This window comes from Gigantopelta aegis, chromosome 7 (assembly GCF_016097555.1).
Source record: "Gigantopelta aegis isolate Gae_Host chromosome 7, Gae_host_genome, whole genome shotgun sequence".
Classification (NCBI taxonomy): domain Eukaryota; kingdom Metazoa; phylum Mollusca; class Gastropoda; order Neomphalida; family Peltospiridae; genus Gigantopelta; species Gigantopelta aegis.
The window spans coordinates 12,796,491-12,811,437 of NC_054705.1; the positions used below are offsets into that span (position 1 = coordinate 12,796,491).

Genomic DNA, 14,947 nt, shown 5'->3' on the forward strand with positions numbered 1-14,947 from the left:
TACTTGCAAATGACACAGCCCAACTACATGTACCTATATGCACTAGTAGCGGCAGTATACTTATTTCAGTTGTTTTCCAGCCTAATTTTGTTTTGTTCAAAGGATAAGGAACATACACACTCGTTTTCAATATTTGATGCGCAAGCCAAAAATTAAAGCCGCATTATCGCCCAACCATACTATCCAAAGACATCTTATCTGCTCAGTGGTGTAGGAAGGTGATTTCCAAACGTAAGTAGGCCTACTTGCAACAGATATTCCCCCAACTATCAATATGCACTTAGACTAGTAGATATAGTATACTTATTTCAGTTGTTTTCCGGCCTAATAAATTGTTTTGTTCAAAGGATAAGGAACATACATGTAGCACTCTATTTTGAATATGTGACACGCAAGCCAAAATTAAAGTCGCATATCGCCTAACCATGTTATCCAAAGACAGTGCTCCACAACTAGTTAACGAAGGTCATGGTATGTGTTATCCTGTCTGTGGGATGTGCATACAAAAGAGCCCTTGCTGCTAATCGGAAAGAGTAGCCTATGTGTAAACATAATTATGGTCCTTGACCATATGTCCGACGCCATATAACCGTAAATAAAATGTGTTTAGTGTGTCATTAAATAAAACATCGGCAGTGTCGTACCGGATATACGTTTTTTCATTGGTTCGTATCGATAATTTGATGTAATTTTAGTAAGCGACGCCAGCTTCTCTGATAGCACAGTGCATTTTACTTCATAAACATGTTGGTAATAAATAAAATACCGCACTCGTTTCACTAGATATCATTAATTTTAGAAAACTCATGAACTTCCCAAAGTATCTGACCTCACTTTCGTTCGGTTAGATACCTTTGGGAACTTCATTCGTTTCGTAAAAATGATATCTAGGGAAAACCTGTTTAGTACTCTCTTGCTCACTCTCTTTTCCCCCATCTCCCTCTATCTCATGCATACGTGTCCACACACACACACACACACATACACACTTGACATTGACAACTTACCTTAAGCTTAAAATGTCCAGTACTCATGGCGACTGTCATTTTAGAGTAGGCCTACACGATAGGTTTTATTAGCGAACAAACAAGAGCTTTTTAAAATAATTTTTGTGGTCATATTTTACTGTAGGAAACATGCTAACAATGTAACTTTAAATAAAACAGTAGAGCTAGTGTTGTTGCCTAGTTAGGCCTCGCATTATTGATAATATATACTGTAGTTCAACTCGAACCTTTGATCGTTGTACTCCGTTTTGAATTACGTATGCAACTTTCTATTCCAATCCAATACAATGGAATAAATGAAAGTATAACTTAGTGTGGTTTTAAATTGTTTGCAGCAAACATTCGAGATGGGCAGGCCAGAGAAAAGAAAACAGGAACTGAAAATTGCATCCAAGAGATGTCAATCCCTGGATAAATTCTTTAACAATAAACGACCACGACCAAGAGAAGGGCAAACCCAACAGGCACCACGAGAAGAACGCCCGACTCCTGACGAAAAAAGTAATCCATCAGAATCGCCATCAGGGTCTGCTAGCGAAGGATACAAAGAAGAATCCCAAACCAAGACACCTACTGCAACAATTAACGATATTGGACATATCATTACTGCAACAATGTCAGTACTAGATATTAAAAAAGCAATTGAAGGACTCTCTGATGGAGAAAAATATACACTAATCAAACACCATAGCCAGCCGTCCGAAACATATACATTTCCTATAATATATGTTGGTGGCTGTAACCGCAGTTTTAAACTCAGCTGGTTGAAGGAATATCAATGGTTAGTTTATAGCCAAAAACTCGATGGTGCCTTTTGCATCATGTGTTCACTTTTCTGTATGAATCGAGAAGGGAAAGGGCAATTTGTCAATCGGCCATTTATAAATTGGCAAAAGAAGTCCGAAAAGTGCAAAAGCCACGAAAGCAACGAGTACCACCAAGAGGCAATGCAAATTGCAGACACGTTCATCAAAAGTATTGAAAATCCTAATGCCACTATTCCAATTTTGATGGAAAAACAATAGGTCAAAGAACATTGACAAAAACCGAGAAATACTTCGATGCATTGCAGAAGCAATTGTGTATTGTGGCAAGCAAGGTATAGCATTACGTGGGAAGAACGAACACTTGGAGGATGAGAAAACAAACCCGGGAAATTTTCTCTCCTTGATCAAGGTACTGGCTAGGTATTGCTCAACCTTACATGAACATTTAATGGAGCCACAAATGAAATGTGTCACTTACTTGTCACCACAAACACAAAATGAGTTACTCGATGTTATAGGCAATCACATAATTCTCGGTGACCTTGTCCAAGAGATAAAGACAGCACAGTTCTATAGTATCATGGCGGATGAGGTGACATCTCATAACACTGAACAGCTGGCTCTGTGCGTCCGCTTCGTGGATTCAGATGAAAATATTAGGGAGGAGTTCATACAATTTTCAAAAGTGATTCGCACCACGGGTGAATATCTGGCCAATGAGATCATTCACATACTGGAAAACCTTGGTATACCATTGAAAGATATGCGTGGTCAAGGATATGATGGGGCGAGTAACATGTCATCTGGTCGAGTTGGCGTCCAGGCTAAAATCCGAGAGCATGCTCCATTAGCAACATATGTGCACTGTAGTGGCCATTGCTTAAATCTGGTTATAAGTCACGCCTGTAACATACCAGAAGTGCGTAACATGATCGACAAACTTAAGAACTGTTGCCTTTTTTTCCGAAATAGCCCAAAGAGAAATGAACTTCTTGAGTTGATTACAGCGATTAAAGTCGAGAACCAAACAAGGAGAAAAACTTTAATTGATCTCTGTCGGACCCGATGGGCGGAGCGCCAAAATGCCTACCAACACTTTTACCAGTGCTATTTCTTTATTGTTGATGCCCTACAGGTGATCGGCTACAAGATGCATCTTGAAGAATACAATGGTCTACATGAAGGTTTTGCAGAATTGTATTGGGATTGGAAAACACAGACCCGCAGTGATGCGCAGCAGTTGCTCACTGGTATAACAAGTTTTGGCTTTATTATAGTTTTCCTCACAGTCTACCAATATCTCTCACATCTTTCTGGACTTACTGTTCAGCTCCAAAGCTCCTCTCTGGATATTATTCATGCATATAATGCCGTGAACGATATTAAAGATATCTACAAGAAAGAGCGCCATGACGTTGACAGTAATTTCGAATCTGTAATTTTCAAACAGGCAGAGAGAATGGCAGCAAAAGTGGGTGTTGAGCCCAATAAGCCAAGGGTCAGTGGGAGACAGATATACCGTGCCAATAATGCTGCAAGTAGTACTGTACTGGAACACTACAAACTGAACTTGGCAATTCCTTTCTTGGATCATGTGTGTGAAAATTTAAACTCTAAGTTTTCTGGACTGGCTAAAACTGCAATTTCACTGCTAGGACTAGTACCATCTATACTTTGTGAAAACAACATGTCGATTGACGAAATCCTACGTATGTACAACGAGGATCTCCCATCACCCGAGGTGACCGACCTAGAATTGAAACGTTGGAAAATGCGATATGAAAATGTGTCACCTGAGAGGAGACCTTCTACTCCAGCTGCTGCGTTGAAGGATTGTGATGGAACCCATTTTCCTAACATAAAAACTCTTCTCAGGATCGCATGTACTATTCCAGCAACCTCCTGTGAGTGCGAACGAAGTGCAAGTTCATTAAGGCGTTTACATTCATATGCGAGGGCAACGATGGGGCAAGAACGCCTGTCTGCATTGGCACTCTTGCACATTCATTACGATAAGGAGATTGATCTTGACCGTGTCGTGAACGTGTTTGTACAATGTCATCCAAGGCGTCTTGAACTCTCATCGATAATTAAACCATAAACCAGTTACGATCTAGTAAGTGGAATTTCTGTGGTTTGTTGTTCGTTTGTATTGTTTCTTTGGGTTTTTTAAAATATATAATTGTAATATATATATATATGTATACGTTGTGTGTGTGTATGTGTGTGTGTGTGTGTGTGTGTGTGTGTGTGTGTGTGTGTATGTGTGTGTGTGTGTGAACAAGGGTCCACTTGGTTCATATCCGAACCCCCCCATGACCAGGTCACGCTACGCCCCTGTTATTTATTTTTAATTGTATACGAAAACGACTTGCTAGACTGGTTTCCGTGTTCCAGGACCCTTATTTCGTGTGACGTCACCTGATGTTGACTTGGCATGTTTTAGCAACTGCCTTTTCGCGCTAGTTTTTGTCTTATTGTGTTCACTAATTGTCTCAATATATCTACAATTATCTAACAATACCAATACATGACATTCCTCATCTTTTCTGTTTATATTGCTGTTCATTTTTGAAAATTACTGAAGCACTAGCAGTACGGACAGGAAAATTTAATGTTGACAACAGTAAACATCCTTTTACTTTCGACTGGCCAACTGCACTTAAACCAGAATTATTGAAGACTAACCCTGGGTTAGTGAAAACTAACCCTGAGTTGGCTAGCCCAGAGTTAAAGTGTTTCAGCAACGGTTTTTTAACCAGTGATTAGCAAACCGTGGGTTAACGAATATAACCCATAGTTAGTGTTAAAGGGGCATTCCTGAGTTTGCTGCATTGTAAGATGTTTCCGACTAATAAAATATTTCTACGATTAAACTTACATATTAAATATATTTTCTTCTTTAGAATTTCAGTGTCTGCATATTCAATGTGTTTCTAGGCCCGTGCTTAATATTTGTAAGAAGCCCAAACTGGACCTGAGATTTAACATATTATCGGAGAAGAATGTCGTCGCTCCCCCCCCCCCCCCCCTCCCCCAAACTGCCTCCCCCGAAGGTTCGGGCCCACAAATGCATGTATTTTCTTCCACTGACCACCCCCCCCCCCCCCCCATTTCCAAATATACTCCGTCTTGAAAAGTACCCCCCTCCCCCAAACCCCCCCCCCCCCCCCACACACACACACAAAAAACACAAACAAACAAAAAACACAACAAACTACCTGTTGCTTCATATAAACACGACTCACGTGCCTTTCTCACGTATGGTAGCCTACCCATCAATATAAAATCATGGCGAAGCTAGTGCAAAAGTTCACCAACATATATATATCTACAATGCCCTACATGATAATTATTAAGCCGAACAACCTATTACGTTCCCCTCTGAAAACCAATAAATAAATAAATATTTTATTTCGGGGCACTTCAAATTTCGAGGAGAGGTTACGCAACACTCTCTCCTTGTATCCGCGCCTGAAATGTCATCTAACGAATCATAACGAATAATGTTCTCACCAACGGGTGTCTAAGAAACTATATATATATATATATATATATATATATATATATATATATATATATATATATATATATATATGTAAACCATCGCTGCTGCTACTGGATCATGAAAAGTGGGAGCACATGACCCCCTTCCCCCGGTTTCTACGCCAGGGACATGGCACAGTTACCTATCGTAAAACTGCCAACGCCAAAGTGAATGAATGAATGAATGAATGTTTAACGACACCCCAGCACGAAAAATACATCGGCTATTGGGTGTCAAACTATGGTAAATGCAAAAACATTTATGATCAACATGAATATAAAAATTCAACAGGTAAATTAAAACACCGTGTAAAGAACTGCAAAAATACAAATATCACAGATATATAATATTAAAATTTAGAATAAAACTCAGTATCACGTAAAAACTGCAATAAAAGTTCTGGATGGAATCGAAATGATTCCATCGCATTTCCTTGTCCAAATATATCTTTTCGAGTTGCTGACAAATGCTTACACTCCACCAACATGTGTCGTACAGTCAGAAGACACTGACAGTGCTCACACTGAGGTGGATGATCTTTCTTTAAGATAAATGAATGGGTCAAGTAAGTATGACCGATCCGAGCACGACACAAGACAATGTCTTCCTTCCTGCACTGTCTATAGGAGGAATGCCACTCTCCCAAGACTGGCTTGATAGAATGAAGCTTGTTCGCAACCGAACCGTCCCAATCTTGTTGCCAAGTCGAAAAGATAAATTTGTTGATATTATTTTTTAAATCAGTATAAGTCACACCAATCCTGGCATGAGGCAAATCCAGAGCAGACTTGGCAGCTAAATCTGCATTTTCATTACCCCTGATGCCAACATGGCTGGGTACTCAACAAAATACAATGTCTTTATTGGCAATAGATAAAAAGACACACTTTCGTATCACCATTCCAATTAAGGGATGGTCCAGCTTCATATTTCGTAAAGCTTGAAGACACGAAAGTGAGTCTGTAAAAATAATAAATTTGGATGTACTAGAATCCTTTAGTTCTTCCAAGGCGATGCTGAGTCAGGCAGTATCATGGCACAAGCCACAGAATTTCCATCCCGTGATCCATCTGTATACACAGGAATGTAATCACGGTACTTGTCTTGAATTTCCATGAAAAACTGTTTATAAATAACAGCATCTGTGAGATCTTTCTTCAGATGCGCCAAATCAAACACAATTTTAGGTGGTGTAAGACACCAAGGTGGTAAAACAAAATATGAAAGAGTTTCCAAAGTGTCAATTAACTCAATGTTGGAAAGCGACAAAAAACGCTTAATGCGAAGACCAAATGTACGAATAGCATTTGGCCTTGCATCAAACAACTTCATATATTTGTTGTCAAACACCGCATCATGTGTAGGATGTTTCGGTAATGATTTAATCTTGGTGGCATACTGCAGAGAAAGCTTTGCACGTCTAGCACCCAAACAAGGTTCGTGTGCATCAACGTACAAGCTCTCTACAGGAGATGTTCTAAATGCACCAAGACAAAGCCTAAGTCCCTGATTGTGTATGGGATCTAGCATCTGCAAGTAAGACTTGCGTGCCGACCCATACACAATGCATCCATAATCAAGTTTGGACCTTACAAGAGATCGATACAGATGGAGCATAACCTTGTGGTCTGCTCCCCATTCCGTATTACCAATAACTTTTAAAATATTGAGAGCTGTTCAGCCCTTCTTTTTAACATATTTAAGATGGGGCACAAAAGATAGCTTCCTGTCAAATATAACCCCGAGAAATTTAGTCTCCTCCACAACTGAAATTGGATTTTTGTCAAAAAACAACTGTGGATCTAAGTGGAGACCTCTTTTCTGGCAGATATGCATACACACCGTTTTTGCCTTTGAGAATCGAAAGCCATTATCAGTTGCCCATTGATGAAGTTTATTCAAACAAAGCTGTAACTTACGTTCATTGATACTCATATTGGACGATCTATAGCAAATCTGAAAATCATCGACATATAACGAGCAATCCACACCAGGTGTTAAACACTGGGAGATGCTGTTAATTTTCACAGAAAATAAAGTCACAGACAGGATGCTACCTTGAGGCACACCCATCTCCTGTGGGTGAATGTCGGACACAGTCGACCCCACCCGAACTTTAAAAGATCTTTTAAAAATTGAGAAATAAAAACTGGAATTCAATACCATGGAGGTCTTTTAAAATCCCATAGTTCCACGTGGTATCATAAGCTTTCTCCAAATCAAAAAACACTGAAACCAAGTGCTCATTATGGATGAAAGCCTCCCTACAAAACGTTTCAAATCTAACAAGATGATCAACCGTGCTACGTCTAGATCTGAATCCACATTGCACGTTAGTAAGCAATTTGTGGGATTCAAGATACCAGACAAGTCTGCGATTGATCATTCGTTCCATGGTTTTACAAATGCAACTTGTCAAAGTGATAGGGCGATAACTAGTAGGATTAGTTGGATCCTTACCAGGCTTGGGAATAGGAATAATAATTGCTTTCCTCCAATCAGAAGAAAAGTCACCAGAAATCCAGATGTTATTAAAAATATTAAAAAACCCCACTAAAGATGATTCAGGTAAATATGTTAATAACTGATAATGAATTTCATCTGGTTCTGCTGAAGTATCATGGGCTCTGCGAAGAGCATCCTGCAATTCATCCATAGAGAAATGCCTGTTGTATACTTCAGCATTTTCGGATGAAAAATTAATGGACTGCTTTTCAGCTTTAGTTCTGACAGATGTAAAAGCATCTGTACTGAAAGCAGAAGGTGAATTACGAGAAAATGCATTGGCAATGTCATGATGAGACCTGAGATCCGTGTCATTGACAGACAAATGATGAACTGTATTACTGGATTCTTTACCTTTGATTTTACGGATCCTATCCCAGACAGATTTTACTGATGTTTGTGAATTCAACTTGGAGACAAAAGTTCTCCAAGATGTTTTCTTACTCTGTCTAATCTCTCTGCGAGCCTTAGCCCTAGCAATACGAAATGCATCAAGGTTGTGGAAACAAATTTAATATTATTGAAATATTATATTAATTTTTTCTTTATTATTAGGGGAAAGTGCCTAAAACGCCCACTGCGCCCAAGAAGCCCACTACCATTTTCGCACGTTTTCTGAATGATTGATGTTTTAATTACGTCATAAATGTTTTGTCCTCGTGTTCTGTTACCTTGTGCAATGCATATTGATAGCTAAAGAAGTAGTGGCACTAATCAAGAAACGGAAATGCAATTCGATACTTTTTTCTTACTATTTTCCCATAATTTCAAAGTGTGATATCTGACAATGTTTTAGAGATAGTACATAACATAAAGGGTGTCCATCATAAGCAATCTCTTTTGTGCATATTTTTGCAATAAATCAAGTAAAATGAGTCTCCATGTTTAAGCAACGCTTTTCTAAACTGAAAGCGTGCTTGTGCGTTTTAAGAACAGAGGTGGGCGTTTTATTTATCTGATGTGATTTAGTTGTTAATTAGTATTTACATTAACTTTAAATAACATAAAATGTTGAATGTTTATCTAAAATCGGTTAAACATAGCCTACTAAACTTAAACGCTGATGACCTGTCTGGACATAACGTGGTGGTACCAGAACTCACTGTAGAAAATAAGGAGACGGCCGTTTTCAGTCTTGAACAGGCTGTTTTAGGTCGGGTTCAGTCAGATAGTGGTGGGAACGAGCACACTTTAGTGGGTGTAAGGGGCTCTGGTCACGATGTTGGTGTTGTGGAACAGGTTGTAGGAGGGCATGAGGTAACCGTGATAGAATGTACACCATTAAAAAACTCGCAACAAATCAAACGGCAAATACTAGCACTTTCCCCAATTCCTAAGGCCGAACCACGTAGTAGGAATAAACATGCCCAGGCAGCAGAGCTGTTAACTTCGTCCCCATATAAAAACGTATTAACTGAAACAGTTGCATTGAGGGAAAGAGGTATGGCGAGGGGGCCAGGGAGACGCATGACAAAAATCAAGTCGTATTGGGGCAGCAAGAGCTATGGTATGAGAAAGGAAAAGACTAAAAAGAAAATTAGTCACCAGGGGTGGATCCTCTGCTCGGACAAGAGTCATAACACGTTTTGGAGCAAGTGTAGGTAGGCCTAAGGGGTATGAAGATGGCAAGGAAGCAACGTCTGCATATGTTTGTATTTACTGTCAAGAGAAGATCGGCTACAGTGCCAGTCATGAAGCATGTGGCAATGGATTTTTTTCTTTGTGACGTGTTGTTAAATTGCAAATGTAGTTATATCTGTAAATATACGACCAGGAAACGTTAAATGTTACATGACTTTATTGCCACATTAATTTACAATACAACGTCTTCTTTACTGAAGTCTAATATGAGTTAAGTGTTGTTTAGGGGATGAGAGCCTAGAGTGGGCCTTTTGTGACCATTGAATTGATACAAAATATGATGGGGTGCGTCTTGTGAACAGAGGGGTGCCTCTTGAGAACAGTGTCCACAAAAGGCCCACTTTATGCCAACCCTATTTTTGTGTCATTATTTAAGGACAGAAAATAATACACGTATTATTCCCAGGATCCAAACATGATTATTAATTAAATCGGCTGTCATATTTTGTGTGGTTATAAACACAGACTTTCGGGATGTACATGTCATCAATGTTAAGGGGGTGCCTTTTAGACAATTTCCCTTAGTATTATTATTATTTGTAAATATTGGTGGGGGGGGGGGGGGGGGGGGGGGGGGGGGTGAGGGCTGGGAATAATTAATACATATTTAATACGTTAATTAACATTTATTTCCATTTGTTTCTCAAATATTGTTCAGTGCCATATTAAAGCCGCACACCCTAGTTCCATCCAGCAAAAATAAATTATAATTTGGTTAATCTACAAACCTGTAACACACTTAGATCACGTTTTTATCAAATGGAGTGATAAAGAAGGTTTTATATCGATAAATACCATGGGAATCCCCATGTCCCAATTGCTTGAAATAATTTTGAAAGTTAGTTTTTTTATGTCACCGGTAGATGTCGCTCGAAGCACAACAATGCCTACGTCACGACAAATTTCACAGACTTGGGGTGCGTTTCTTTCACCTCTCCTGGACATGTTCCAACTGTTCTGTCCTGGTTGTATCCCCTCTCCAGATATCGTACGACTTAGCAAAATTATTGGTTTTAAGGGTTTGTAACGTTTTGTATTGAGACACTTACTTGTTTGAACTTTATTGTTACTGAAAATGTTCACGAACTGTGAAGAAAAATCTCACAAATGAACAACAATAAATCGGATGTTGATTGCGCTAACCGTGCACGAGAAAACAAACCGAACCAAAATGATAACGGTCACGTGGTATACCAACGTCTGTGACATTGAAAGGGAAATATCCCCTCTAAAAATAGATTAGACCTTGTCTGCTCAACGTTTTTTTCTCAAACGTGCGTCCGTTTTCAAGAAATACGAAAAATGTATTTTGTGGTATTACAAACACCAGGATTACCAGGATTACCAAAAAACACTTCAGGTGAATGGAAATGTATATTCTAAATAATAAACGGTAAGTAAAGTGCAATTTTATTTGTGAAAAAAATGGGTTTAATAGCGAAAAACAACGCCGTAATGGTTAACAACTAGCCGTAACTAGGGTGTGTCCCTTTAATATAATTTATAACTTATAACAAAGAAAACACAAAAAGGAAAACGGACCTGAAGGAAGTACATCTTACACCATCTTCTTTTAAGAATAAATCTTAAATAATTTCATTATATAGGTCGATTGCCGACATAATTGATATGTATCCCAGCCCCCTCTCCCCCCGCCTCCCCCACCTCCCCCCAGCTATAAATATCAATTCAGTTCCTAGTTATGAATTGTAAAAAATGACTGCATTATTTTTTATTTATTAATATTTTTTTTTTCAAAGCACAAATATGCAATACGTTACTTTTATTTTGTGTGCTATATTTCATGCCTATTGCAGATCAAAGAGGTTTAAGTACCACAGAGATACAGCGTACGTGTACTTTGGACTATTCTAACAGTAAAATAATATTTACTTTTTAAATTTGATTTTCTTATGTTTTTTTCCAGTGGCTTCCCAATATAGATCACACACACATAGACTGTTATTAACAGTCTGTTGGTAATGTTGAAGCAACGAGGGAAACACAGGTCTAAACTCTATAGTTCTAAATTCTTAACTGTTTCAAAAACGACATAATTATGTTCCCTGGTTGAATGATAATAGCAATGATATATATCAAAGGCGAAGCACCAATTAAGCAAAGTACGCACGTGCGTAATGCAAAACAATCCGGAAATAGGTCGAGACTGTGTATTTGTTCTATAAAATATCATATTTCCTTTTTCAGTAATTAAGTTTCCCCAATAAAGCGGCGTGCGTAATGCTAAACATGTTCTGGCTACGCCCCTGTATATTCAAGAATAGTAAAACCTCGAGTGTTAAAACAGTTGTTTTTAATAATGGTGTTCACTCTTCAGACAGTTGCGACAGTTATAATTTTATTATATATTAATTTTCACCCCCCCCCCCCCGTCCAAACCTCCCCCTACGTCTCCTTGGCATTCCGCCTCATGTCATTGGGGCCCCCTAAATGGATTTTCTGGATCCGCCACTGCTCTTGACTAGCCTAATTATAATTATACACCCATATTAATTAGCCTTCAGTGGCGTAGGAAGGTGTCAAAAAGTGTGTGGGGGGGGGGGGGGGAGCACACTTTTATATTTACACACTTTTACACTATTATAAAGCAAATATAAAGCAAAATATCTGAAAAGTGTGGGGGCACACGCCCCCTCCCCCCGCTTCCTACGCCGGTGGCCTTGTTGCATCTCTAGTACATACATTGACTTGTAAAAGTAGGCCTATAATGTGCGTGATGTTTATATGATTTATATAGTTGTATATAATATATCAAAATGGCATAGCAAAATGGTCTATAAAATGTGTATATAACTAGTTCGCGCCCTAAAGTGTAAAGGTCATCGTTTTAAAATTGACGTCATATTGATGAGCTGGCATCGTTGACGTCTTACTGGAACGCCATATTGGAAAAAACAACGAAGTCAGGGATTTTACTCTATGTTTTTGAGTAAGTTTAATAATTTTATTGGTTGTTTAGCATTTGTGTTTGACTTCTGATAAAGTATAATTGTATAGCACCTCAAAAATTATAGCATTCGTTTAAACTTTACTTTGTAAGTTTAGTGATGGTACGCAAACAAGATCCTTTGCGTGCCGTACATGAAGTCAAGGTCATGATGTCGACTAAGGTGACAGTCACATTTCGCAGCCTTGTTTTGGCTTCGTACACAATAAATAAAACATATCCAACGGCAGATTTATTTTATTTTTTCCATGATACAGATATGTATTTTACAGGTCTGGCTTTGCCTCGACGTTTTTTCCTCTCTGGCTACGCCCCAGAACAGTACGCCCCTAATGAAATATTTAACAAAATGTATTATTTATTTATTTCATCTTTTAAAATTTAAACTTAATGTTTTGTCCAGAATTTTTTTTAACTCGTCGACTGCTTTTCTTTTTAGTAAATATTTAATATTTGAAAAAATACGATATTTACACCTCGGATGCACGATGAAAATATTACATTCTGGTCCTAAAGTTTTTAAATTAACAACAGCTAGTGCAACTATAGTCCGTCCCACAGAGAACACCTTTTTTCCCCCATGCTATGGAATTTACTATAACTTATTTATTTATTATTTGTTCGGACACAAAAATAGTATATTTTTATTGTTTCCAAAACACTTCTACTTTTCGTCTTACGTCAAACCAAACTGAAAATATTTACAAAAAACAAACAAAAACATTTTCATAGAATGATGGGACGTAGGCCTACTATAAAATGGGTTGTCATTCGAACCATAACCTATTTTGCTATCTAGTTGCTTAAACGCTGTAACGGAAAAACAAAGACGTTTTATAGTTGACGACAATACAATTTTACCGATCAAAATAAGTCTGACAAATTACACGAATTTCCTAATTCATCGCTGATATGAAATCTGAACACTATTTCTTATCATTGTATTGTTCAATTATTTCTATCGATGGCCAAACATTCATACATTATATATCTATAAAAAAAATTCTTAACGTTTCTCACCAAGTAGGTCTATCATCAAGCAAAATGGTGGTAGCTGCTGTCAAAGTTAGAAAGAACTCTAAATGAACGCTGGCGACTCTGTAGAAATAATAAAATACCATGTGCTAGAATACCGGCGAAGTATATCTTAAGTAAGATTAATAATTGCTATATAGTTACATTGTCAATGACTAAAACGTCTATCAAAAACATATCACTAACAATACAACGAACGATGTTTATAATCCGTCCATTCCTCCTTTAAACCCACCCCCCCCCCCCCAAAAAAAAAAAACACACAAAAAAAAAAAACACAAAAAAACCACAAAAAAACAAACACAAAAAAAAAACAAAAAAAAAAACCCCAACTACCAACAGAAAAACAACACATGAAAATAATTTCAGTTTGCTTTCACGTATAAAGAAAAGTAAACTTGTGCCAAAAGGTGTGTGTGGGAGCACACTTTTATATTTACACACTTTTACATTATTATAAAGCTAATATAAAGCGACATATCTGAAAAGTGTAGGGGCACATGCCCCCGTTCCACATCCCCCCCCCCACCCCTACCCCCTCCCAACCCCCTCTTCCTACGCCAGTGCGTGTTTTGGAAATGACAAAAACCAAGAGTATAGAAAAAAGGCAGCCCGGGCTGTGGGAAGGACTATAGGTAGGGACCGTGAATACTTTCTAAATGTGGCAAGAATGATACTGTACTGATGGAATACATTTTAAAGAATTTTTTTTTCACTAACAACAATTTTTGTTTAATTGCCCCTTACCCCCTAAAATGTATATTTTCCATTAAGGGGAAATAACTCTGTTTAGCAAAAATTGTCAGAAGACCTAAAACAAAAATGGCACAGTGAAATGTTTTTAAATGTAAGCCTTATTTTGGGTTTTAATACCTTTATTAGCATTTACCCTATAAATAGTTCCACTAAATTGTCATTAAAATGGTTCCACATGTTTTGTCAATGCCAAAACAGGACCATTCACTTGCCTCAAGTATATGATACATGAATTCTGTTTCAGTATATCCCTTTTTATAAGTTTGTTTTAAAAATTAATTAAATCCAAGTCTTTTGACATTATATAGCATATTACATATATAATAATCAGCCACGGATCCAAGGGAAGGGTTTTACGGGGTGTACCCCTCACCCCATTTTAAAAATTACATACATACATAAACTTCTGAAAAAAACATCCCACTCATCCCACTAATTTTATTATTTTTACATTGTATGCATTTATCTCTTAAACACTAAACAGTGGATTTTCCTGGCATGCAACTGTAATTTTGACTTTGTTGGGTGCTCTTTTTCTACATTAATCTACACTATGAGTATACTATAGCTGCCCTTTTTAAACCCTGCAACCTTCCCTAGAAAAATCATGGATCCACCCCTGATAATATACATTATATTATGTATATGGTCCAGTTCAAAAATACAGTGACTGGTATTACCAACATTTTAATATACTTGTACAATTGTTAAACATTGAAGA

General features: G+C 37.8%; 1 protein-coding gene across 1 annotated transcript; it reads left to right on the forward strand.

Annotated features, from left to right (window-relative positions):
• Positions 1 to 2,354: 2,354 nt before the first annotated feature.
• LOC121377902 (52 kDa repressor of the inhibitor of the protein kinase-like) lies at positions 2,355 to 3,875 on the forward strand. Its single transcript, XM_041505999.1, has one exon. The coding sequence runs from the start codon at positions 2,355 to 2,357 to the stop codon at positions 3,873 to 3,875; it is 1,521 nt and encodes a 506-aa protein (XP_041361933.1).
• The last annotated feature ends 11,072 nt before the right edge of the window (positions 3,876 to 14,947 follow it).